This window comes from Mizuhopecten yessoensis, unplaced genomic scaffold (assembly GCF_002113885.1).
Source record: "Mizuhopecten yessoensis strain PY_sf001 unplaced genomic scaffold, ASM211388v2 scaffold10851, whole genome shotgun sequence".
Classification (NCBI taxonomy): domain Eukaryota; kingdom Metazoa; phylum Mollusca; class Bivalvia; order Pectinida; family Pectinidae; genus Mizuhopecten; species Mizuhopecten yessoensis.
This window is the reverse complement of record NW_018408753.1, coordinates 1-26,978: the sequence shown is the minus strand read 5'-3', so window position 1 is coordinate 26,978 and position 26,978 is coordinate 1. Positions and strand designations below refer to the sequence as shown.

Sequence of the window (26,978 nt, the reverse complement as noted above, 5' to 3'; positions counted from 1 at the left end):
ATTTGATCTTTAAAATCCTTCTTATATCATAGGGATGAAGTGATTTCTTCCCAATTTGGTCTGGAGGATCTTGTGCAGAATTCAATTTTGTATAAACAGTGAGTGTGGCCACCTGGGGGCAGAAGGGCCGTGCCCAATAGGGGAAACAAAGCAAATGTTTCAAATACCTTTTTCTTCTGTACGAATGACAGGATTTTGTCCAAATTTAGTATGAAGCATCCTTGGGTGAAGGGGAACCAATTTTGTATAAACGGTGTGTCTAACCCCCCTGGAGGCAGATGGGTGGGGCCCAATAGGGGAAATAGAGATAAAACCTTTAAAATCCTTATTCGACCATCAGGATTAAGGGATTTTATCCTTATTTAGTCCAGAGCATCCTTGGGCCAAGTGGACTCAATTTTGTGTAAACGGTGGGTATGACCCCCCCTAGGGGCATAGGGTTGGGGCTCTGTTTGAAGTTTGTTCTCGCTATGTCTCTAGTACTGGATGGATCTTTCTGAAATACAGCACCTACCATGGAGTGCTAAATCTTAACTTCATACCAATTATTTTAAACATAATCAGGTGAGCGATACAGGCCCTCTGGGCCTCTTGTTACTTCCGTTAGGATTAAGGTATTTTGACCAAATTTGAACAGTAGCATCCTATGGGGCAGGGAAATCAATTTTGTGTTAATGGTCTGTCTGACCCCCCCTGGGGCCTGAGAGGTGGGGCCCAATAGAAGTAATTTAGCAAATTCTTGAAAATTATTCTTCTGTAGGAGTAACAGGATTTTGTCCATATTTTGTCTAAAGCATCATTGGGTAAAGGCGACCTGATTTTGTATCAAAGGTAGGTCTGACCCCCCTCAGGGTAGAGGGACAGGGCCCAATAAGGGAAACATAGCAAATTCTTCAAAATCCTTTTCCCATAAGAATGACAGGTATTTTCCAATTGAATTGCATATAAATATAACCCCTGACCATATAAATATAACCCCTGACTAACCATGTAATACATGTACACTACCAGCAACATCTAGCTATTCCAACTTCAATCTTACTAACATTTCCAGGTGAGCGATACAGGGCCTCTGGGCCTCTTGTTCTTATGTTAATAACTTAATCCACTTTCAAGGTCACTAATTGCCAAATGCACATAAACCTTTAATGACCCCATCTCTATAAACAAAAGGTTTAGGGTGGTGATATTTGGTAAGCCGCATGCTATGATGAAATACTATAAAGTTTGTTCAAATCAATGACCTTGTTAGACTTTCAAGGTCAAAGGGATCAATTGTGCTTTAATTTTAACAGGTTCTTTGGAATAACTTGAGTCATAGATGCTGATTTTCTTTCTGTAGCTTTATTATAGTCCACTTTTAAGGTTTTAAATGTGAGATTAATACCAGTTGAGCGATGCAGGTCCACTGGGCCTCTTATTTTGAAAATGCAAATAACATGACTTCACGCATGTTTTCTGTTTCATCGATTAAATTGTTTTTATTGTTTTATTCATTTCAGATCTTATTATTGTATGCGCAAGTATCCTCATCCTCATCATCGTAGTCATCGTCGTTGTTGTACTGGTTTGGTTTGTAATACGCAAAACAAAATGGTATGACAATCTGAAAAGAAAACTGGGTTCAAATAAGGAGAGGTACGTTTCATTAAGATAGTCTTATTAATAACCGTACTGTGGGTAACAATACAATTAACTATGTTCTTATGCTGCTGCTCAGTCAAGGTTATACGTTTGCTCAATCAATGGATTTTTCCTTTTAAAGTCACCTGAGACAAAGTCTCAAGTGACCTATTGCCATCGCCTTTTGTCCGGCGGTGTCCGGCGTGCGTCCGTAAACAATTTACATTTTCGACTTCTCCAAAACCCTGAACCAATTTCAATGAAATTATGCAGAAACCTCCCATGGCCAAAGGTCAACAAAAACAGTGGCTGATTTGGTCCCCAGCCCCCAGGGGCCTGAGAGGTGGGACCAAAAAGGGTCAAATTGACTAAAATTTCAAAAATCTTCTTCTCAAGACCCAGATATGGTAGAATCAAATACTCTTCATAGATGGAAGGGTTTTAGGTGATTTACCGAAATTGTGAATTTCTTGACCCTGGGGTCTCATGTTTCCCCCTGGGGAGGGGGTAAACTTTACTATAGTTTATGTAGGGAAATCACATTTTGGACCAATATTTGTTTAATTTCATTTGGAAGTAATTCAATTTAGGTTAGCATTATCAGTATTGGGTAGCAGTTTAAGGGTATGCACATATGAGCCCTGACTGCCCCCCCCCCCTACCCCCAAGGGCTGTATGGTGGGGCCCAAATGAGTCAGTGTGCTAAAATTTCTTCATTTTCCTTGTTTAGAATCAGAGGTCCTAGTTTCAAATACTTTTCAGTCCTAAATCTGTATGCTAGATATTGAATAAGGTGATTTTATTGGGTTTTTTGTCACTTTAAATAATATTTCTGTTCATGTTAAAAACAAAATCAAATCTCTGTATAAATATATCAGGTGACTGTTAAGGTCCATGGGCCTCTTGTTTTTATTGCTTTCAGTACAAGTCCGAATTATTCTGACGTTTTATCAACTTTTTTCATATCGGTCTGTCGTCGATTAACGTCAGAACTCCGGCCCTCTATAATATGCGGGAAATATGCGACCCGCGCCCGGAGCGCACTTCAAACTGATATTTTAGAAACAGATCGTCACTTTCACACACATGTCGCACATGGATCGAAAGGGGGTATTCAAAATTGCCAAAAGCAGAAAGTAATCAAGACGATATATCCAACAAAGAAAATAGCCGTTGTGTGAACACAAGCTGTACTATAATTGATGAGTAAGCAGTAATAACTATTCTTTCGTAGCTAAATGACAATAAAAGAGGGATAGTAAAAAGAGACACGGAATATTGATACAGAGTGTAGTAACCCGGGAGATTCATGTTATCAATGATAGAAGTCGATTAAATTAAAACAATTATATTAAATGTATTTGACATCAGGTTTTATCCTATTGTATGATTGGTGGATTCTCTGTCCTTTACATGAAAAGAGTTTTAGAACCGTGTCCTTGTTGACGTGAAACACAGAAAGAATCATAATGACAACCAAGAAATTATTTGAAATCGTGATCTCCTATCTGCTCTACGATAAGCATAATAATATAACGTTTGGACTGCTTTTATCTTTTGAATCGTTTCAGGGTTGCTAATCCGGCAACAGGATTGCCGAAAGGAGAAAGGAAAAGGAATTCTAACTGTGGGACGAGTGGCGCACCCTTACTCGGCAATGACAACACAACAGAACACTCTATACAGTATGTACATATTTATTTACGCTATACATACTCACTCACACTCACAACACACAAATAAATACAGTCTAAAGGAAATGTTCTGTCAAATCCAGATCCTCTTCTGTGAACTATCCTAAACTCCTCTGGAGCTAGAACAAAGTCTACCTCACACCAGCCATGAGTTAGGGTTGGCTATCCCACTGGACAGCGTCAAAACATACAAGTGTTTACACACGTCCACCACCTAAAAGGTTGGCACAATCTACTGGCACTGTAGACAAATTGGCTGGTCTTACACAATAGACCATCGACTTCAGTGTAAGTCCTCCTCTATGCAAAGAAAGCAGTGGCTATCTTAGGATATGTCGTCTTCAATCGACTATCGACTTAAGTGTAAGTCGTTCTCTATGCAAAGAAACCGCTGGCTATCTTAGGATATGTCATACCGCCGCTGTATAATTATAATAATAATAATAATAATTGGAGGTTCTTATATACCGCTTTATCACAACCTAGTTCATATATAGTCTTAATTGCCAAAAGCAGAAAGTAATCAAGACGATATATCCAACAAAGAAAATAGCCGTTGTGTGAACACAAGCTGTACTATAATTGATGAGTAAGCAGTAATAACTATTCTTTCGTAGCTAAATGACAATAAAAGAGGGATAGTAAAAAGAGACACGGAATTTTGATACAGAGTGTAGTAACCCGGGAGATTCATGTTATCAATGATAGAAGTCGATTAAATTAAAACAATTATATTAAATGTATTTGACATCAGGTTTTATCCTATTGTATGATTGGTGGATTCTCTGTCCTTTACATGAAAAGAGTTTTAGAACCGTGTCCTTGTTGACGTGAAACACAGAAAGAATCATAATGACAACCAAGAAATTATTTGAAATCGTGATCTCCTATCTGCTCTACGATAAGCATAATAATATAACGTTTGGACTGCTTTTATCTTTTGAATCGTTTCAGGGTTGCTAATCCGGCAACAGGATTGCCGAAAGGAGAAAGGAAAAGGAATTCTAACTGTGGGACGAGTGGCGCACCCTTACTCGGCAATGACAACACAACAGAACACTCTATACAGTATGTACATATTTATTTACGCTATACATACTCACTCACACTCACAACACACAAATAAATACAGTCTAAAGGAAATGTTCTGTCAAATCCAGATCCTCTTCTGTGAACTATCCTAAACTCCTCTGGAGCTAGAACAAAGTCTACCTCACACCAGCCATGAGTTAGGGTTGGCTATCCCACTGGACAGCGTCAAAACATACAAGTGTTTACACACGTCCACCACCTAAAAGGTTGGCACAATCTACTGGCACTGTAGACAAATTGGCTGGTCTTACACAATAGACCATCGACTTCAGTGTAAGTCCTCCTCTATGCAAAGAAAGCAGTGGCTATCTTAGGATATGTCGTCTTCAATCGACTATCGACTTAAGTGTAAGTCGTTCTCTATGCAAAGAAACCGCTGGCTATCTTAGGATATGTCATACCGCCGCTGTATAATTATAATAATAATAATAATAATTGGAGGTTCTTATATACCGCTTTATCACAACCTAGTTCATATATAGTCTTAATTGCCAAAAGCAGAAAGTAATCAAGACGATATATCCAACAAAGAAAATAGCCGTTGTGTGAACACAAGCTGTACTATAATTGATGAGTAAGCAGTAATAACTATTCTTTCGTAGCTAAATGACAATAAAAGAGGGATAGTAAAAAGAGACACGGAATTTTGATACAGAGTGTAGTAACCCGGGAGATTCATGTTATCAATGATAGAAGTCGATTAAATTAAAACAATTATATTAAATGTATTTGACATCAGGTTTTATCCTATTGTATGATTGGTGGATTCTCTGTCCTTTACATGAAAAGAGTTTTAGAACCGTGTCCTTGTTGACGTGAAACACAGAAAGAATCATAATGACAACCAAGAAATTATTTGAAATCGTGATCTCCTATCTGCTCTACGATAAGCATAATAATATAACGTTTGGACTGCTTTTATCTTTTGAATCGTTTCAGGGTTGCTAATCCGGCAACAGGATTGCCGAAAGGAGAAAGGAAAAGGAATTCTAACTGTGGGACGAGTGGCGCACCCTTACTCGGCAATGACAACACAACAGAACACTCTATACAGTATGTACATATTTATTTACGCTATACATACTCACTCACACTCACAACACACAAATAAATACAGTCTAAAGGAAATGTTCTGTCAAATCCAGATCCTCTTCTGTGAACTATCCTAAACTCCTCTGGAGCTAGAACAAAGTCTACCTCACACCAGCCATGAGTTAGGGTTGGCTATCCCACTGGACAGCGTCAAAACATACAAGTGTTTACACACGTCCACCACCTAAAAGGTTGGCACAATCTACTGGCACTGTAGACAAATTGGCTGGTCTTACACAATAGACCATCGACTTCAGTGTAAGTCCTCCTCTATGCAAAGAAAGCAGTGGCTATCTTAGGATATGTCGTCTTCAATCGACTATCGACTTAAGTGTAAGTCGTTCTCTATGCAAAGAAACCGCTGGCTATCTTAGGATATGTCATACCGCCGCTGTATAATTATAATAATAATAATAATAATTGGAGGTTCTTATATACCGCTTTATCACAACCTAGTTCTTATATCGTCTCAAAGCGGTTCACAAATTATTATCCGTGGTTATAGGTCCTTTGCAACCAGCCAATACATTTCTCAACTCCCTGGGGAGCATACAGCCGGAGCTGCCATTTTGGCACTAACAGCTAGCATTCAACAATTCTAGCACTGCCCAACCATGTACTCATTTACAGCTGAGTAGACTAGAACAAGCTGAGTAGACTAGAACAAGCTGAGTAGACTAGAACAAGCAGAGTAAAGTATCTTGCTCAAAGATACAACACATTGCCGTGCCGTGGCGCACCCAATTTAAATTACCCTGTCATGGTCAGATCTGTCTCGTGTGTCGGCTGGTCTGTTCAACAGATGATCCTCCAGATAATCCCAGGGTAGAAGGCTGGCAAAAGATGGAAAATATGACAGAAGATGACGAAAAATCCATATAATTCACATAATTCTTACAGGAATTAACCTTAAAAACTAATTTCACACTGTATAACCTACTTTGGAACTCTTTATTTTATTGACCACAAACACTTACACATCCCATAAATGCCAGATGGAAAAAAACCCAATTCACTATACTTAAATATTGCTTCCTATACTTTCCCGTACATATCGAAACTCATGTTTATCATAACAACTTTGAATAGCTTGGTACATGCACTTTTTTCTTCTTACATAATGAATTCACAATTTACTATGCATTACAATGCTCTTAACCAACCAAATAATTCAAAATTAGTGAAAGGATTTTCTTTGCAAATATTATATAATAATTTTGCAGTTTCTCTACTGATGAATATTCCAAGTATAGAAAAAAATCCACATGGAACCTTAATAATTCACACGCATGTATGCACATATAAAATTGTTGGAAGCTATATTTATTTGGCTTTCCTCATGGATCATTGGCGTGAAACGTCGACAGATCTTCTGGTTTTATCTCATTATATGATAATAGATTCGCTGTTGACGTGAGACCGCACATTTAATATGTACAATTTAAAACACATAATTGTATGTGCACAACAATCTGTTGAATCATTACAAGGTTCCTGATTCAGAATTGCGGGAAAAAGAAATGAAACAAGGCACAATATCCTGATCAAGAGTGCAGAAATTTGGGGAATTTTTGTTATCAATGATAGAAGTTGATTCAATTTAAACTATTATAATTAACGTATTTGACATCAGAGGAGCTACCACTAGATATGATTTATATAAGGTCTTACATTTTGAAACCTTTGCTATTTCACCCTTTTCGGCGAAAATTGTGGTATTAATTAGGATATGTTTGTCCGTCTGTTTGTCCATCTGTCATGTTTTAATTTCTGTTTGATCGGCTCCCTAAATAGATTCCCATTTTGACCAAATTTGTCATGCACAAACACAACAGCAGGATTCGAAATCAATTAATTTTTCTAACACAGGGCAAAGTAATAAAATAATACATTTGTGTCAATTCCAAGCAGACAAGGGCGAATCACTCCAAGTGACATTAATTGCAATAGACTTAAAGTTTTTAGAAGTCCCTGTACTGGTACACTCATTCTTAAGCCGTTTTTATTTTGTAAAATATACTATCAAAGTACATGAAATTTGATGAAATCTTTATTGAACTTATTTTGACAACACATTGCTTAGACAAAGTACAAAGATAATTTGCACATCCATCATTAAAAAATAAATTGAGCGACATTTAGCGACGCACAAAGATAGATTAACATAAATTTCAAATGTCAACATTTTGTACGTGCAGAAAGATCTTAAACATCTGATATTATTTATTTTGTATCTTTTCAGACCACCTTCTGCATCTCTTATACCGATGCAATCACATACTGGATCTCCTGACACCCCTGGGGGCGATGCTCTTGTTCCCAGTGCAACTGGTGATGGCGATAGAAATGGACATGTGGACTGATATGCACTTCACATCGATGAATTGGGATCATAGCACTAATCACATTGACGTCAATGCTGCTCTAACTAAATGTACAAACAAAGTACAATATTCAAATCATGACACAATGTGAACCTGGAAGAATACATTGACATTGTACCTTTAAACTGTCGGGGAATTTTTAATGAAGTGTTGCCGTTTAAAAGAAAGAAAAAAAGAAAAACAAACGAACAAAACATGTTCATGATTGTGAAATGGTTTCTTTATGCATGTAATAATCGTAAGAAGGTATTTAAAAGTAATTAAATAGTAACTAGGAAACACGAACTAAGGGAATAATTATTTTGAAAGTTTAGTCTGTTGATGTAGAAAGAAAATCGGAATACACATCTGCTACACCTTATGGTCTTTTCTTTCATCTATGACTCCGTAGCGGCACTAAATTTCAAAGGAATGAAAAACACGTGAAATCACTCGTATTTGTCTTACTGTAGGCATCGTATGGTCCAGGACTCTGCTTGATCTATTAACATTGTATGGTTTTAGAAGAAATTTTAGTAGAGTTGAAAGCCGAACACGAAAATATGAGGAATTAATCTAATCAAAATGTATTAATCAGAGCTAGAGCTCAATGGATAGAGACTATTGAAAGGCCTACAAAATGCCTAGACAACTAAAACAAGAATTACGCGTAATTAGATGTCTCGCCTGTCTCCGCTTTGAGAATAAGATTCAATGTGTCAAGCATTGTAAGTTCGATCCGAAGTTCGGAATTTCACATTTTATAAACAAGTTTGGCAATACATCAACATGGAGGTATAAAAGGAACAAGTGCGAATTGTCATGGGAGCCGGCCATTACAGAAGTCGCCCAAACTACCCCTGCATTCGGAAAAACAAATGTAAATAGGAGAACGGAAGTCGCAGTGCCATAATACATGTACATACCAAATTTGAGCGAAACCAAAATATATGTGAATTTCGACCAATCATGCAGGAGTCAGTATACGACAACCATCTTGTTAGATCAGAAAACGGATGCCGCGGTTGAGTTCACAGTGCGAAAATACACTTACATACCGAGTTTTAGCGAAATCGAACAATAACTGAATTTCGACCTATCCGAAGCCATTATACAATGGCCATTTTGTCAAATAATAAAATGAATGTCATGGTTGAGTTTCCAGTGCCAAAAAACATCTACATACCAAAGTTGACTGAAATTGAACAATAACTGAATTAAGACCTATAAGAAGCCAGTATAAGGCGGCCATTTCGTCAAATGAGGAATCAGAAGTCGCGGTTGAGTGTGTAGTGCCAAGATACATCTATATACCAAATTTGAGCGAAATTTAACAACATCTGAATTTCGATTAATCAGAAGCCAATATACGGCGACCATCTTGCTAAATCAGAAAACGGATGCCGCAGTTGAATTCCTAAATGCTCAAATACACTTACATGCCGGTTTTTAGCGAAATCGAACATTAACTGAAATGCAACCAATCAGAAGCCAGTATAAGGTGGCCATTTTGTCAAATTAGAAACCATATAAAATTTGAGAAAAATCGAACAATATCTGAATTTGGACCAATCAGAAGCCAGTGCACTGTGGTCATGTTTGTTGTCTGATTCCATTAAAACCTTAAGGTTGTGACTCTAAAGATGGTAATAATCATCCCAACTTACAGTCTAAAATTAATTAGTGTAACACTAAATGTTTCAGATACAGCAAATAACACATAGCTTAATGCAAAAACTTTACATTTAAGAAGATGCTGTGAAAGTCACTGGACCGCGAAATGTAGGCCACATTCAACATATCATGCATGGTTTATAATCCATGGTTTATGAATATAAGACGCATGTATGGTCCAAGTTTGGCTGATCTAGCACTTATACTTTTTGAGAAACAGAGCTAAACGCAAAAACTTAACATGAAGGAAGATGCTAACAAAGTCACTGGACCCTGAAATATAGGCCACATTCAGCATATGATGCATGATTTAAAATGCACTGTTTCTAAAATAACTACAGTCCAAGTTTATTTAGTTTAAAACTTTAAATATTTAAAATACAGCATAAAACACACAGCTAAACGCAAAAACTTAACATTGATGAAGATGCTGTCCAAGTCACTAGACCGCGAAATGTAGGGCACATTCAGCAACTGATGCATGGATTGAGGTGAAGTATATAAAGACGCATATGTGGTCCAAGTTTAGTTGGTCTAGCACTTACACTTTTTGAGAAACAGGGCTAAACGCAAAAACTTAACGTTGACGCCGCCGCCGTTGGAAAAGTAACACATTAGTCCTGCCTCCTCGACATCCGTCGAAGGCGCGACAAAAGATATCGCCAAACTAATGAAAACTGTTGGTACTTAGATAAGTGAACAAAATAATTTACTAAGGAAAATTACTATTACAATTGAAGAAGAGCCCCTTACTTGACGGCTTCACAGCTGAAATAAACAATCTATTAAAATCCTCAAAGCAGGTCTCTCTAAGGGAGAGCTATCAACAACACTTAAACGAGGTTATTTTGTAGTTCAGTGAGAATGAATGAGAAGGAATTTTGTAAATGTTTAGATAGTATTTCTTTCCATTTTGCGATCATACCTCACCCCATGTACATGTCAATATAGCAGTAGATTTCCCACAGTGGGGTCCCGTGACCGTTTTTCCCGGACGAAGGTTAGAAAGTGTATTTGAGTCATTTTGAGGGTGCTGATTCAAATGAGCTTGGTTGAACCTCGTAAAAAAAAGTGAGCTAACACGCGAAAATTCAAAATGGCCGCCATCCGGCGTCCTGTATATCGAAAAATACATATATTTGCTTCCAGATGTCCGATTTAAATGAATTATGAGTCTAAATATATGTTTTTAGGATCAGGGATTTTTTAAATTTCGGGTTTAACGTCCTCGCAACAGCCAGGACAATATGTTTGGTTCGGTTTTGATTTGTTTAACGTCCTATTAACAGCTAAGGTCATTTAAGGAAACGCTTCCATGTGTGTTGGACCTCTTTGTTATTAAAACCAGTCATAAAGATAATATTTGTAGTATAACCTATGGGTATAACATATTAAACAAGAGGCCCATGGGCCTTAACGGTCACCTGAGTTATGTAAAAACTGATGTTAACGATGTTGCCAAATGAAAAAGTAATAGTTTTGTAACAAAGGTAACTTGAACTACATGTAATGCAAAAGTAGTGTGAAAAATCTTGGTAGTATATGTACTATGTACAAATAGTGGTTCTGTCAGTCAGCTGACAGCACATGTCCCTTTAACTCAGTGGTAGAGCTTTAATAAAGCACCTCAAGACCCTTCCATTTATGAAGAGTTTTTGTTTCCATCGTATATCTGGGTCTGGAAAAGAAGATTGTTGAAATTTAAGCCAATTCGATTCGTTTGGGCCCTGTCCCTCAGTCCCTTGGGGTGGGCCAGAGTCAAAATCTTTAAAGTATCAAACTGTTATCTCATGGTTATAATTTCAATCAAGTGTTTAATATTTCCAATTGAAAATGAACAAAATATACCCAAAAGTATCTATTTCTTATACAAACTGTAGTAAACTTAACCACATGCAAAGGGGCAAAAGTGGAGCCTGGGGGTCATGAAATTAGTTATTGTGGTAAATAGAAGACCCCTCAATCTATGAAGATTATTTGTTTCCAGCATATCTGAATCTGGAGAAGAATTCCAATTATAATGTCTATCAAGGTTCAATTATTTCCAATTTCCTAAAAGTATTATTTTTCTATATAACTATAATAAACTTTACCCCATCCCAGGGAATAAAGCTTATTTAGACCTTTCCATCTATGTAGATTACCTGTTTCCAGCATATCTTGGTCTTGGTAAGATTTTTTAATTTAAGCCAATTTGAAGTTTGAATAATTTCCAATTGAAAATGAACCAAACATACCCAAAAGTATCATTTTCCTCTATAAACTATAGTAAACTTCGTCCCCTCACAAGAGGTAAACATGGAGTCTGAGAGTCATAAAATTCACAATTTTGATTAAGTACCTCAAGACCCTTCCACCTATGAAGAGTATTGGTTTCCAGCATATCTGGGTCTGGAGAAGAAGATTTTTTTTTTAAGTTTAATCCAATTTGACCATTTTTAGCCCCGCCCCTCAGAGCCCCTGGGGTGGGAACCATATAATTCATTGTAATCATATCAACGGTTTCTGAGAAGAAGTCGAAAATGTAAATTGTTTACGGACGCACGACGTGCGACGGACGACGACGGACAAAGGGCGATCTGATTGGTCACTTGAGACTTCGTCAGGTGACCTAATAAATGACATCATTAACAAAAACTCAGGAGCAGTATACGTTGCACAACCAGTACGCGAGGGAGGAGTTATAACCACGGAACTATACAAAATAGTTATCAACAGACTTCTGATAGATATACGCAGTTCCAACGTCGGTAACCTTATATGATGGACGGCGTGTGTTCCGCTTACATGTGCGGACGATGTCTCCCTTAGTGCTTATGGCACGCCATCATGTAAAATAATAAGTTCATCAACATCACACCCCTGAACGTCAGGTATAGAGAGTAGAATCAGCTGTTACCCACTGAACGTCGGGTATAGAGAGTAGAATCAGCTGTTACCCACTGAACTTCGGGTATAGAGAGTAGAATCAACTGTTACCCACTGAACGTCGGGTATAGAGAGTAGAATCAGCTGTTACCCCCTGAACGTCGGGTATAGAGAGTAGAATCAGCTGTTAACCACTGAACGTCGGGTATAGAGAACATAATCAGCTGTTACCCACTGAACGTCGGGTATAGAGAGTAGAATCAGCTGTTACCCACTGAACGTCGGGTATAGAGAATAGAATCAGCTGTTACCCACTGAACGTCGGGTATAGAGAACAGAATCAGCTGTTACCCACTGCATGTGGTAAGAGGCAACTAATGCAGGAATCAAGGATTCGCTTTCGCGCCTTATTATTGGAATCACAAAAGTGACTAAAACCATTCTGTTGCACCTATTGTAACATTTGGGATATTTACGTATCCCTCTACTTCCTACAAAGCCTAGTGTTGCTTCCTGACCTCTTGCTTGGCAAAAATATCACTTATGGCCTTAGTGTTGAACGTTTGCCCCAGTAAGGAAGGCAATGAATTATGTTCCCAGGCCGAGACAAACCATTCCATTCATAACCTTCAGCTTTTCGGGAAATAGCAACAGGTTTACTCATTGTCTGTATAATGTGACCGGGTGGAGTACTGTGCAGGGTGTCTTCGGTATGGTAATTCAGGGCGGTAACACTCTAAAGTCGGCGTCAGATCCTAGCTGTTGAGCAGAGGCAAATGCACTAATATGCCGCATCCAACTCTCATTTCACACATGCACGCATGTATTACACACATGGAGACACGAACATAAATGACTTTAACTGTTAATAAAACATTAAACAAAATGAAACGTACAAGCCGGTCTATGGAATATATCGACTTGTTCATTTCCTTGGTCTAGTATTGCCCTTTGCAGATTCGCATTGGAGGACTTGAACCATCTTTGTCAATTGATTTCCATGTTAAATATATGTTTGGAGATCTCTGCGGGAGAACAGTGGTGTAACTCAACAGACAAGGAATATACATACAGCTGTATATACAGTTAAATTACACAGTAATACACTATACACATACATATGATTATACAAACACCTCATTCACTCATTCATACTGGTGAATATATACAATGACACTACAACACATATATATATATATATAAATTTCATGGCCTTTCCGCGATGCTGTATCTCCCCGGCGTATTGCACTGAATGTCTGTTCCAGTCTGGTCCACATGGGAAAACAATATATGTCTTTAATGACGTCAACACATGGAAAGTTGAACATCCCTGGTTCCCGGTTTTCCGCCCGCTACCATCTGTTGATGACGAGGAATGACATAGGCTGTAGCCGCAGCATCATACCAGCTTTCTGACCCATAAATGTTGTCACTCCGACCCCTACGTGCTTGCAGGCGCAACAATGTTGTAGGCAGTCCGGCGAGTGTAACAATGTGGAACCAATGTTTAGTTGATTGTCTTATCCACAATCCACCTTAGGCCATATCTCCAAGTTGGAACCAAACATATGTAAAGTACAGATGTAAACGAAAAATATTTGTAATATACTTGTGCGCACACCCTTCAAAACTAGCACACTTTATCTAAAATGCTCAAAATATAAAATGATATCTGGTTTGACGTTATACATAGAAAATATACCATTTTGTTATTAAACTATATATATAGTAATGGCTTTGTGTGCATGCCATAATCATACGTACATACATATATTGCAAATTATCTATGTCTCAATATCATATATATAGTAACTGATAAATGATTAAATATTAAAAAACATGACCACATAAAATACTACCAGCATGATATATCATTGTTACATATGCATATGTTTATTCCCTCAGCATGGCTCCTGCTCTGGATCTTAAATGACTGGGTAAGCAAACAGTGGTTTTACAATGGACATTTTAGTGCTGCCCAGTTATTATTGATATCCGGAGTGGGAGTGGTGTCGGGAACTGGTTAATAAAATGTTAGAACTTAACTTATACTGAAAATATTGGCTATTTGTTCTGCTATAAAGTAATTAAAATGCTGTTTCTTGTATATTTGTTAAATGTTGATATTTTACTTTCATCGTAAGCATATGCATGTTGACCTGGCTTATTCATATGTGTGTATATGTTTATATATATATATGTGTGTACATATCATAACTATTAGTGTGTATTTTAGTAGCCATCTATTTGAACTATGAATATTTATTAAAAAAGTACTGTTTAATGTTCCAAGTCAGTGCTAATATGTTAATGTCTAATTTATAATTCTGTTATTGTTTGAAATGTATGTAACCCAAGGGAGGGGGCTTGTATAGACATAGCCTGTTGCCCAATTCTCACTAAATCACTTGATTTAACAAAATATTTTGGAAAGAAAAATAATTCAGGAACGCTATGATATGTCACCAACGGCTCGCAATTTTGGAACTCTCCTCTGTAATTTTATAATTTTGATTTTAACTCCAATCATTTCAAAACCCAGTTCGAGTGCTGTGATCTAACTATCAGTATTTAGGCAGGCATATGACATGTAGGTCACGAAAGTTATCGAACCCGTCCTGTAATGTGGTTACCATTATTACCAGCCTTATCGAGTGTAGTTGAAAACATTACGGCAAAATTGCCGTATATCGAACGTTATTGTCAAAATTAAATTTACTATCGTATTTCTAGGTATTGTTTACACTATGTCATTAAAGTAAATTATGTATTTGAACACGAACACGTAGAAGAAAAAAAACACAAAATCCAGCCGTCTTGTCAGTCGGTGCACTAATCATGGGGCGCTGTAAACAACGTGACGTCATCGGAATGTATAAATTTCAACAATGTATCTTACACAAATGAGTTGTACAAATCTGGTTTCCCCAGTACTTCTGTTTACTTCCGAAAATAGCAATGGAAACCCCCGGGTTGTTGACGTAAGTGTTACACATATGTACACGGTGTATGTATCACTACGCGCACGAGAATGACTGTCGTTATCGAGTGATAATGACAATGACCTCATCAAAGGTTATTGAGTCTATTACACTTGAAACTGTAAATATTTGCAAATAACTTGATGTTTAATTCTTCAGACCATTTAATGTGCCAATTCGTTGAAATAAAATTTGATATAGAAGGTTTAATATCAGGAAGTGAACATCAAACCTTCTATGTACAGCTTCTGATGTGTTTGTAGCTGGGTTTTTAGGTCACCTGAGCTTTAGCTCAAGTGACCTATTGCTATCCGTTTTCGTCCGTCGTCGTCCGTCGTCCGTCGTCCGTTAACATTTTACATTTCAAACTTAAAGTCAAGTTCTGCTGGGCCGATTGAACTGAAAGTTGGTAGGAATGATCGCCTCATGGTCCTGACAAAGTGTTGTTATTTTTCGGGTCGATCAGAAATCCAATATGGCCGCCACGGCCGCCATTTTGAAAACCTATTTCAAACTTAAAGTCAAGTTCTGCTGGACCGATTGAACTGAAAGTTGGTAGGAATGATCGCCTCATGGTCCTGACAAAGTGTTGTTATTTTTCGGGTCGATCAGAAATCCAATATGGCCGCCACGGCCGCCATTTTGAAAACCTATTTCAAACTTAAAGTCAAGTTCTGCTGGACCGATTGAACTGAAAGTTGGTAGGAATGATCGCCTCATGGTCCTGACAAAGTGTTGTTATTTTTCGGGTCAATCAGAAATACAATTTGGCTGCCATGGCCGCTATTTTGCTACTAAGTTCTAATAGGCCGATCTCACTTAAAATTGGTCTAGGAATGATCAGCTCATGGTCCTGACAAAGTTAAGTTAACATTATACTATTTTTTACTCAAATTGGTACATATTTCAACAACAAAAATAAATACTGTAGACTCAGGTGACTGTTTAGGCCCATGGGCCTCTTGTTTTATCAATTGGTGACTGGTGTGAAGTTACGAGGGCAATGGTTGTAGTGCTACATGTATAGTGTGGTGCGCTCAAGGCGGATACTCATGTTATGTCTTTGTCAATTGTTTAGCGTACATGTATATATTCTGTTTTTATAAAGTATTGAAAAATATGTAAGTGGGTATTAGACTTTTGTGAGATCGAGTGTGATAGTAGTTCTACCTTCTCTTAAATACTACATATATGTGTAATACATTTCTTTAAGCTTTTGTATACAAACTTGTCCATACACAGCTCAGTATCATATCTCCCTTTGATATAACAAACAACAGTGTTAGAAAACTGCTCAAAAACCTTAACCTAGTAACGCTGCTGGAACAGATGAAATGAAACGAGAAATATAAAGAACTGGCGGAAGAAATATCACCAAATCTTACTCTTATATTTTGAAAAACTTGAAACTTGAATATTAAACAAATATCTTTCCGCTGTTTAAATCCCACTTGACTGGAAATATGCACATGTATCTCCTTTCTACATAACAGGCATAAAATCATACGCTTTGTATCGATAGGCGAAACGTCCCGGGTGAGCGACATAGGAAATAAACAAGTTCGTGACATCGTTGTACAGGTAAACAATACAAATAGCACACTCAGTAATAGCTTGACAAAGGGACCAGTCGCTCTTGAAACGTTACGACAATTTTCATACGCACATTGTTTGTGTATCCAGTAAACCTTTGATATGTATCTAAAAAAAATCGATTACGAAATAAGTTTTCATTTTGATGTTGATCACTAATATTTCCCTGACCGTAACAGAAATATTGTTTAGTTATTCAGGAAACTAAAATTATGTTTTTTTTGGTAAATTTGCTTTTACTGTGTCCTATTTCGAGCTAAAACAAGTTTATTTAGCGTGCGACGACATAGCTGATAACGCTGCAAATATATAACGAGAAACAATCCGAGGTCAAAAATGGACGTGTCAGGTGACAGGCGAATTTCGATTGTTAGGACAGAGAATACTAGCTGGCCAAGACTATGTAATTAAGAAAATTAATGCCATCATTTTTATCATGTTTCTTGTAATTTCTTACTCTAACTAACACCTGGACACTCTGTAGTAAATATATTGTTCGAATGTAGCACGATATATGTTATTACCTGTAACGTGTGTACGTTTGATTAGTGTATACAGTGTGGCGATAACCTAATTACACAGCACACATTATTGTTTAAAGAGATTCGTTTCAAATTATCTACTTCAATGATGTTTTACTAATTCCTGTAAGAGATTCGTAAAATAAATGTATCGATTCAAAGTATTTGCTTCTGTAGAATTCTTCTATTCGGTACTTGTGTATTTGAAATCATTATTTTCTAACCCAGTCACACCATGAATTTTGCTGATAAGCTAAACATTCTGTAGTCTCTGCGACATTGATTTCGTCCCTTTGAAAGCCAATCAATCAAATGTATCGATGATGTTACCTCTAGAATAGACAAGGGAAACAGAGATGTACTGGTTGTTGAATTTTTTTAAACTTTTGATAAGTTTGATTATTCCCTTCTCCACGACAAGCTCAGCTATCATGGTATAAGTGAATCTGTAAATAGTTGGCGTGAAGATCCACTCCGTGACAGAAAACGGGCAGTCGTTGATGAGGGAAAGAAATCGGAGCCCCTGACTGTCAAATCTAGAGTCCCCCGAGGGTCGGGTATTACTTATTATTGTTTATTTGTTTTCTACTTCAATAAAGTTCCAATTGGCCTAACTTTTGCTGTGAGACTTCTCACTAATAATACTCTTGTTTTTCAAACTGTGATTGACGAGGCTGATGAGGGGAAAACAGGAGGACCCAGATTTAGCTTATGGTAAATATCAAGGAAAATAGCTTTTCACATTACAAATGTAGTGTAATATCCATAACGAAAATGTAAAGTAATTCCATATACCCTGCATGGAAAAATTACAACATGTCCCAAAATCAAAATGTATAGCAATCACCATCCATTTAAGTCTGAAATCGGACACTCATTAAAAATAATGTGGTAAAGTTAATTCTACATAGGCTTCTAGCGGATAAATCTAAAAATAGGCTCAACCGCACTAAATCAACAGGCGTACAACACCAACGTTAGACCATTATTGGAGTATGGCTGTACAAATTGGGACCTCACATTTATGATGACAAATCAAAATTGAAATGGTACAGCGTAGGGTAGCCCAAGTTGTTACAAATATACACTGGAACAGGTCAGGTGAAGGGGAAATGCTTAAACAACTAGACTGGCATCACTGGAAGACAGTCAAACAGATATGAGACTAGAAACTTTTAACAAATTCAGTCATGGCCAAATCAGTGCGAGAAAAACTTCATTAGTAAATTCTATTCGTCTCATCAGAAATCTCAACCAAAATTCCGTTCATACAGAAATTTTTAGTCTCACGAACTATGTTAGACTGGAATGACCTCTCAATTGACAACACCTTTGCAACATCCTCGCCATCCTTCAAAACTATGTTCTTAAAAATATCTAACAGAGCAGCTTTGAACTTTTAATCAGTCCACTATTCCCTCTTTCTTCTTCCATCTTCCATCTCGTATGTTGGGGTTGCGCAAACACTTGAAGATTTTCTTCCTTCTCCAACACTATGCTATGTCTCAATTTAGTGCTGTCGGACGGTCTGTCAGTACACTCTTTTCTGCATATCCCCCTACCCCGATTCATCTCTTATCTAAATAGTTAGTATGTGTGTATTTTATGCTCTCTCTCCCATGACAGAATCTTCACCTTATTGAGTGTGGTCATTAACCATTAGAACTAGAACTAAACCAAATGTTTTCCTTTTGATATTCTAATAGAAACCGGCCTCTCAAATTGTTTTGATTTTATACTGGAACTGCATGAGCGGACACCATTTTTTCATTTGTCACCAAAGAGCAACTTGGTTGTAATTAACAATAGAAAAAGTTAATAATATCTTCAATAAGATTCATCAGCTTGGAAATATATAATATCAAATTTTACTTTATACATAAACAATGTAGGTAATAATTGTGTCGCACGTTTCATGACCGACTGTTCTCTTTGTCAAGCTATGACTAAGTGAGCGATTTCTAGTATTTACCTGTACGACGATGTGCCGCAATTGTATATTTCTTATGTCACTCGACCCGGGACATAAACACAATATCGAGTAGTGTTGGAGGAACAACCGAGACGCTCTCAACTGTTGTGGCTATCCCGGCTGGTCAATTTACAAAGTGTACGGGGCAGTAAAAGAAAGAAAAAACAGAAATAAAAAACAGGAACAGAAGAAAAGAAATGAGAGCCAAACCAAATGGGAAGGCGGGGTAACAATACCCTACGTGATGATGACATCTGAGGTGTTTGCCCGGGTGGTGAGGAAACACCATTTCAATATCCCGATGAGACTATTGACAACACTCAGACAAATACTGGTGCATCCCAAAGACAAGACTGACATTCTAAAAAAACGAGTTGTATATCAAATTTCGTGCAAACATTGTTAGCAGTCATATCTAGGAAAACAATTGGAGGAACTTTGGTTCACGTCTGAAAGAACATTAAAAGGATGTAGAGAAAATGAGCAACACCAATTTTATCAGAACCACACACAAAACATCTGCCGATCAGTACAATATATCGGCATTAACAGATCACGCTTACACCCAAAATCACCTCGTCGATTGGGACCATGCCAAAAAAGTTGAAAGGGAAAAATAACAAAAAGGTGGCAAATAAAGGAAGTAATCAAAATCAGGAAAACTAAAAGCATGAATAGAGACGAAAGGGACACCAGCTAAATCATCTGTATAACCGATACTGACTTAAAATACAATTTTGATAATTATCACATCTTTTGTTTTTCGATTACGAATAATACTTTATTATTTTGATTGATATTGGATCACCGATATGTTCCTGACCGTAACAGAAACATTTTTGAGATATTCAAAAAAAGGTTTATGTTTTGTTTGGATATATATATGCCTTTATTGCGTCATATTTCGAGCTAAAACAACCTTTATGTAGCGTGCGATTACATAGCTGATAATGCTGCAAATATATAACGAGAAACGCCCCGAGGTCAAAATACAGTCGTGCCCGGTGACAGGCGATAGCTTATCTGCGCATCACATGTTATTATTTAAAGATATTCTTTCCACATTATTTACTTCAATGAGGTTTTACTTATATTTGTAAGAGATTCGTATAATAAATGTAATGATTCAAGGCAGTTTTTTCTGTCAAATTCTTCTAATCGGTACTTATGTATTTGAAATCATTTTTTCTTATCCAGCCTTTTGATTGGATAACCAAAACGTTCTTTGAAATTAAACGCTTGGACATATTTGACCATGCGTCTAAAATCGTTAAAGAACAAATCTAATTGCATGGTAGATGATATCCTTACAATTTGATTCCAAATACTAAATTCGAAATGCATCACTATAAATAGATATTAACTATCCTTTTCTATCATGCTACATGGACCCGTACCAGTAACAACACGTTAGGATATGAGTTTGAACGCAATGAAATTATCTAATATCAATAACTCTCCATGAACAGCAACAAACGCCCCAAAAAAATATTTTTACCATAAATTTCGCAATAATAATAGATTACATATAAGACCAGGTTTGGAAATTAACTTAACATTTACGACCAGGTTTGAAGAAAGTAAATGCTAAGTTAATTCAAATATATTATAGTATCAATATAAATCATGAAAGATAAACTGTCCGTTTAAAATGTGACCAACCAAGTAATTATTTATATCTTCAAATTCACAATATACATTTTTGTTGGAATGTTCGTTTATTGATATTTTTCTGACTGAAAACTTCTTTAAATATTTCAGATTTACTCGTTTGATATATTTGCCTTTAAAAATGCGCCAAAGTGCGAGCTCAAATTGCCCGATTAAGTGCAGATAATCATACGCAATCTTTGGACTTTGAAATGATCTGATAATGCACCGAAATGCTATAAATACGTCAGGTGGAAGTTGAACTATCGAGTTTATAATTCAACATTATCAGGTGAGTACATCAACAAAATCATATTAATTTTATCATATTCAACGTAGTCTTTTACTCTTTTACTTAAACATTAACATTTTAGTAGTTATCACGCAGTGTGATTCGATATCTACTATTTATTTCACACAAGTGCGAATTAAATAATACGGTATAGGTTTGTTGCGTATGTACCTGGTTAAGTATATACAGGTGTTGCGAGTAGTGATATGCGCACCACACGTTCATGTTTAAAGTGATTTTGTCAAAATTATTTATTTAAATTAAATTTGTGTTTGTATTAAATTCATAGATAACATGTGGATGTCAAAGGTTTAAGCTGTTGTGAAAGTCTATTTTCAGTACTTGTGTATTTGTAATCATTGTTTTGTGACCCAATCATTTGGTTGATTAATAAACAATTCTTCACAATTTAACAATGGGACACGAATTTAACGTTGGCTCTTGTGATGTCTTTGTGATCATGTATCAAAATACACCATCCTTTATCTGCAAAAGCATATCGTATTATACCGGTATAACTAACAACACACCAGGATATGAATTTAAAGAGTAATATAATGCATTGAGGTTGCCTCGTATGATTTCCTCTCTGTTAGATTCGCAGAATATATGTAGATGTTTAAATGTGTAGTTGTAATCACCAGTCATTTGTATGGGTAACCAAACGATTTATTGTAAATAGTCAGATAGGAACCAAATATCTTCGACAGGATCTTGGTGTTTATGTTTATAAAGTATAAATGACGTGAAAACTTTGATCCAAATACACGGATTCGAGTTTCATAGATATATTAATTATTAATTGTTACAAAGGTAATGATATTAAGATGTACAATTACGGCAATTGTTTCATTTTTCTAACCTTAGAAGTTGTGTTAGTTTTGCATTGAAGTAAGGACCAACGATCATGGAATTCATTAGGGGCCAAACACTATTGTACAAATGGACGTTCACAAAAAAGAATATATCAGAGAAAAAATATTTAAAAAGTGTTAAAACAAACGAATCAGTCATAAAATATCTCATTTCATATTCTAAAAATCAAACGTGTAACAAATGAGGGAAGGTTATTCGAAAGTTCAAGCATATATCTAATTAACACGGAACGCCAATAGTAATAACAAAGGAAGACAACGACTCGTGGCCTCTTCCTGACATGCTCTGCTACAAGAATGGTCTTTAATCTAAATGTTTTGAAATGGAAAGGGCTATAACTTTTACTTAATAATGCATTTGCTAATATAGTTAACACACCTTTTAAAAGTGATCACTGTACACTCTTTATTGTGTTTAATTATTTGTTTCAGAAATGGATTTTTTTTTTATCATACTCACCACGTTTCTCATTATTCAAGCTTCGCAGGTAAGATGGCTTTGCATGATGTTCTTCTTTTTCATTTAGTGTCACCTCAGTTGTTGATGTAGTTGTTTAGTACAGACTTTTAGCACTACCCCTAAACAAGTTGCCATTGGGTGTACATTTTCTTCGATTTTTACATATTATATTCAGTGCATCGACAAATGCAGTCGTTCTTTTTAATGTGATTGTTAAATTGTTTTTCTTGATAAACAGAACCCTTTATCTTGTTTCAGGATATATATTTCTCGCACGCTGACAGAGATATTCTATGCCATACCCCATGCTAGATTTTGCTATCTCGTCTGATCTGTCTGGTATCTTTACGTGACATATTGCGGAATATTTACACTGTGATGTAGTCATTCGCGCGTTAACGACTCTAATTGACAATCTACATTATAAATCTCTGTTTAATCGTTATATGTATTGTTTTGATGTTGTTAGATATCTGATGTTGTAGATGAAATATAATCTACACTGTGTTATACGTTGTTCTCCTTGTAGGATAGCATTCAAATGTAGATTTAGTCGTGTAGAGGCCATTTTTAATGAGACCCCAGACGGTATACGTGTAGTCTTTGGCAAAATTGAACTGGTTTTTTTTTTAACTAAAAGGTCCGACAAAAATCAATTTTCTGCAAGTGAGCGAGATCGGGTTATCTCAGACTCGGGCCAAGATTCTGTAGCATAATTCCAACAGAGGCGTAAGTCGAGGGTGGGATTATGTTACAGAATATTAGCCGACGACTGAGATAACCCGATCTCGCTCACTTACAGGTTAAACAAAAATGTTTATCTAATTTATTGAAAAATGGTTTCTCACCAACGTTTGAAATATACAACTATTCGTAATAAAAGTTATTCTACAAAAAACAGATCTTCGTAATCAATTGTATTAGTTATTTAGCTCTACATGAGTATTTGAAATTGAAACAAGCTGATTCGTATCTAATTATTTAAATATAAAATAATACATAAACAGACCAAACATGAACTTTCGGTTTTGATTTCAGTCCTTAACAATTGAATGAAAATGAAGTCTTAACAAAAAAGGAAAAACAATTACTTTTGTTCTTTTTTTTCTATGTAGGCCACGTGCACAGAACTTCGCCCTTACATCACAAAAGGGAACCTTACATGTTTTGCATGTCCACCAGGGTTTTACCTCTATGGACATTGCACCACAAATAACACCATAGCAGTCTGTAGGGTGTGTCCACAGGGTTATTACTCTGGTGTCTCCGGTGTCCATACCAGGTGTGAAAGATGTTCACCATACTGTGAGTCAGATAATCTTATAGAGGTGTCTAACTGCTCGTCAACAACCAACTTAACATGTGACTGTCCACCAGGAAAGGTACTGAAGGATCCACACGACAAACACCGTGCTATATGTGAGTATCCACCAACACATGAACCTCCGAAAACCACACAGAATTGTAAGTTACTCTCTAATGTGTTCTTTAATGTTTAATATTCCTTCATATCAGACCTACTTAGTCAGATCTTCTAAACATATAGAGGGATTTCTAATGGTTCATCTTAGAAGTCATGTTCTTACCGTGAAAATTGTTCTTCACAAGAACATATTTAGTAAGTTTGTTAATTACTATTCACAATGATATCAAGTGGGCTATATATTCCGACCTAGTATACCTATCATCTTTAACCGGTTAATCAGATCCATCATTATTTTACTTGCCTATCCAATGGACCAGCTTTTTTTTTCTTACACAGAACGGTATCTATCGTCATCTTATTCTTTGAACGACTCTTCTAAATATCAATGTATTGACTGTTTATAATGTGCAACGTTTGAACAAGGGAGTTTACAATTAGTTGTAAAATAAAGGTAAGTCGGTTTAGAGGGTTAATTTGGCTTTTACTTATAGCTCAGAGATATGGGTCCAGTAGCCGAGTAGAAAGTGATTAAGTCAAAGGTTTAAAGCTTCCCTGATGAGGTATCTTTCATGCATCAGAAGAGTTAGATATAAATAGGTTTGTGGTCATTTTTAGGGACTGGTGTATTAATAGGTCATTACTGGGGTAAAAGGGAAGGGCCTGCACATCTAATGAGTGGTCAGTTGCTGGTATTTATAGATTTCCTCGTTATACATCATGATGTATTATTAGACACGATCCCTGTATTTAGTACTAGGTGACTTCAATACTTTGTATTTAACAGTAACTCTATCTTTAGTTTATCTGGTTTCTTGTTATATTTAGTAAATGATGTCATTACCTAGGTTTAGTATGGCTTTGAGAATATTAAATATATGATGTCATCGGCTGACTTAAGTATGGCTTGAGTATATTTAGTATATGATGTCATCGGCTAAGTTTAGTATGGCTTTGAGTATATTTAGTGTATGATGCCATCGGCTAAGTTTAGTATGGCTTTGAGTATATTTAGTATATGATGTCATAAGCTAACTTTAGTATAGCTTTGAGTATATTAAGTATGTGATGTCAGTATCTTAAATTAGTTATACCTATATACAAAGGGTTGTTAGGGAGTTCAACAGGAAGTTTTGGGGGAGATTGAGAGCTACGAGGAGTCTTGAGAGAATTCTACGGAGAGGATTAATGATGACTCGGTAGTATTCTGTAGACATGTGAGGAGTCTAGTAGAGTGGTTTGTAGTGTGAAGAGTAGTTAGTTGAATTAGTCGAAGTAGTGACAATTTTAGGTTACTTTATTCACTTGAACTTGTGGCAAGTACTTTGATTTGATTCCTGTTAATAAAACTTTAGTTTATTTTATGAAAACTTGCATGTTGTGTTTTTATCAGTTGCATCTGTCAGACAGACTGAACGACTGGACTATCATTAAACATAAAGAAATTAACAATTACATTACCAGCAAGATGGTGTCAGAAATGGAAACGTAACAAATTGGTTGTCATGTCAGAAGTGGGAGGTCTAAAAACGTAACATTTATATAAATCAATAATTTCCTTTCTAATTTACATTTTTATAAGACATTTACAACTCTCCTTATTTTAGTACACTTACATAAAATGCATATGTACTAAACAGTTTCCTTTTGTTTTACTGAGTTATGGCTATTATATATTTCATATGGTATGTGCTCAGCATCTGTTGCTGAAGTGAGTTCCAGGTCCTGATTGGTTTTCTTACTTATCAAAGTTATTTAAGGTATTATTATGTTTCCCCTTCGAAGGAAGACATACTGTGTTTTAGTACTTGTTCTTCTGGTTCTGATTCTTTGAATATGATCTTGTCCGGGCCGTAGCTCTTTAGCCGTTAAAGACATCTAAATGAAACCTGCAGTATATATATATATATATACCTGCATCACCCGTAGACGATGTGCAGTGCAATGTCATTTGGTCATTGTGACCTTGACCCCAAGGTTAAAAGCTCCTGTAGTCCTGGTTCTTTTTATATGATCTTGTCCGGGCCGTCACTTTTAATACGTTACAGAGCTCTTGATGAAACTTGAAGCATATCTGCATTACCCAATGAGGGTAAATTGATAAAACGTAGCAATTTCTTCTCGGAGAATCTATATATCTTAGCATTCCTTATATTGTGGAACTGAAGTGTTGATGTTTATAGATATTTTGTTATGCATTAAATTATAACAGTTTATTTATTTTGAACGATTTTCGGAGTTAACTCCAATAACATGTATTTCAGGTTTAGACGAAACTACAAAAAAGGGTAATGCATCCACACACAACCAAACCAAAGCTGATCCTGATTCAGGTAAGTAAATCTGTCTGGCGTAGTACAGATGTCCAAGAGTATCCCATTAGTCACTTATGTCGAATGTTTGCTCATGAGAGGAGGGCATTGTTTTTTTCCCAATACCAAGACATACCAAAGTCCTTTGGAATGGTAGCGGTTACTACCAGATTAACATACATCTATTAGGGAAATGAAAACAACTGGTTCACCCGTTTCCAGTATAGTGCGAACAGGTTACCTTCGGCTTGGTATTTCAGGGAGGTAGGGCTCTAATCGGCATCAGATTCTCGCTATCGCAAGGGGGCAAATACATCAACCTATACACATGAATGAATAGGACGTTAAACCCAATAACACAGAACCAAACCTGAACAGAACTGATGGCATTAATTTTGATCAGAAATTGGCAACTACTGTATTATGTAAAAAATAGTCATTATGCATGCTTAGTGTTATCATATTTATGTTAGAGAACTTTATACAAGTTACA

General features: G+C 36.4%; 2 protein-coding genes across 2 annotated transcripts in view; both read left to right on the top strand.

Annotated features, from left to right (window-relative positions):
* The window catches only part of LOC110463009, an 11,612-nt gene extending 5,720 nt beyond the window's left edge, over positions 1–5,892 (top strand). The window contains exons 2-5 of the mRNA XM_021517322.1: positions 1,503–1,638; positions 3,195–3,308; positions 4,272–4,385; positions 5,349–5,892. Coding sequence (XP_021372997.1) covers positions 1,503–1,638; positions 3,195–3,308; positions 4,272–4,385; positions 5,349–5,520 — 536 coding nt within the window. The 3' untranslated portion in view covers positions 5,521–5,892. The remainder of the gene's footprint in view (positions 1–1,502; positions 1,639–3,194; positions 3,309–4,271; positions 4,386–5,348) is intronic.
* The window catches only part of LOC110463008 (tumor necrosis factor receptor superfamily member 11B-like), a gene marked incomplete at its 3' end in the record, with an annotated part of 60,515 nt that extends 34,009 nt beyond the window's left edge, over positions 1–26,506 (top strand). Inside the window, exon 4 of the mRNA XM_021517320.1 lies at positions 26,438–26,506. Within this exon, the coding sequence (XP_021372995.1) occupies positions 26,438–26,506 (69 nt within the window). The remainder of the gene's footprint in view (positions 1–26,437) is intronic.
* Positions 26,507–26,978: the final 472 nt, after the last annotated feature.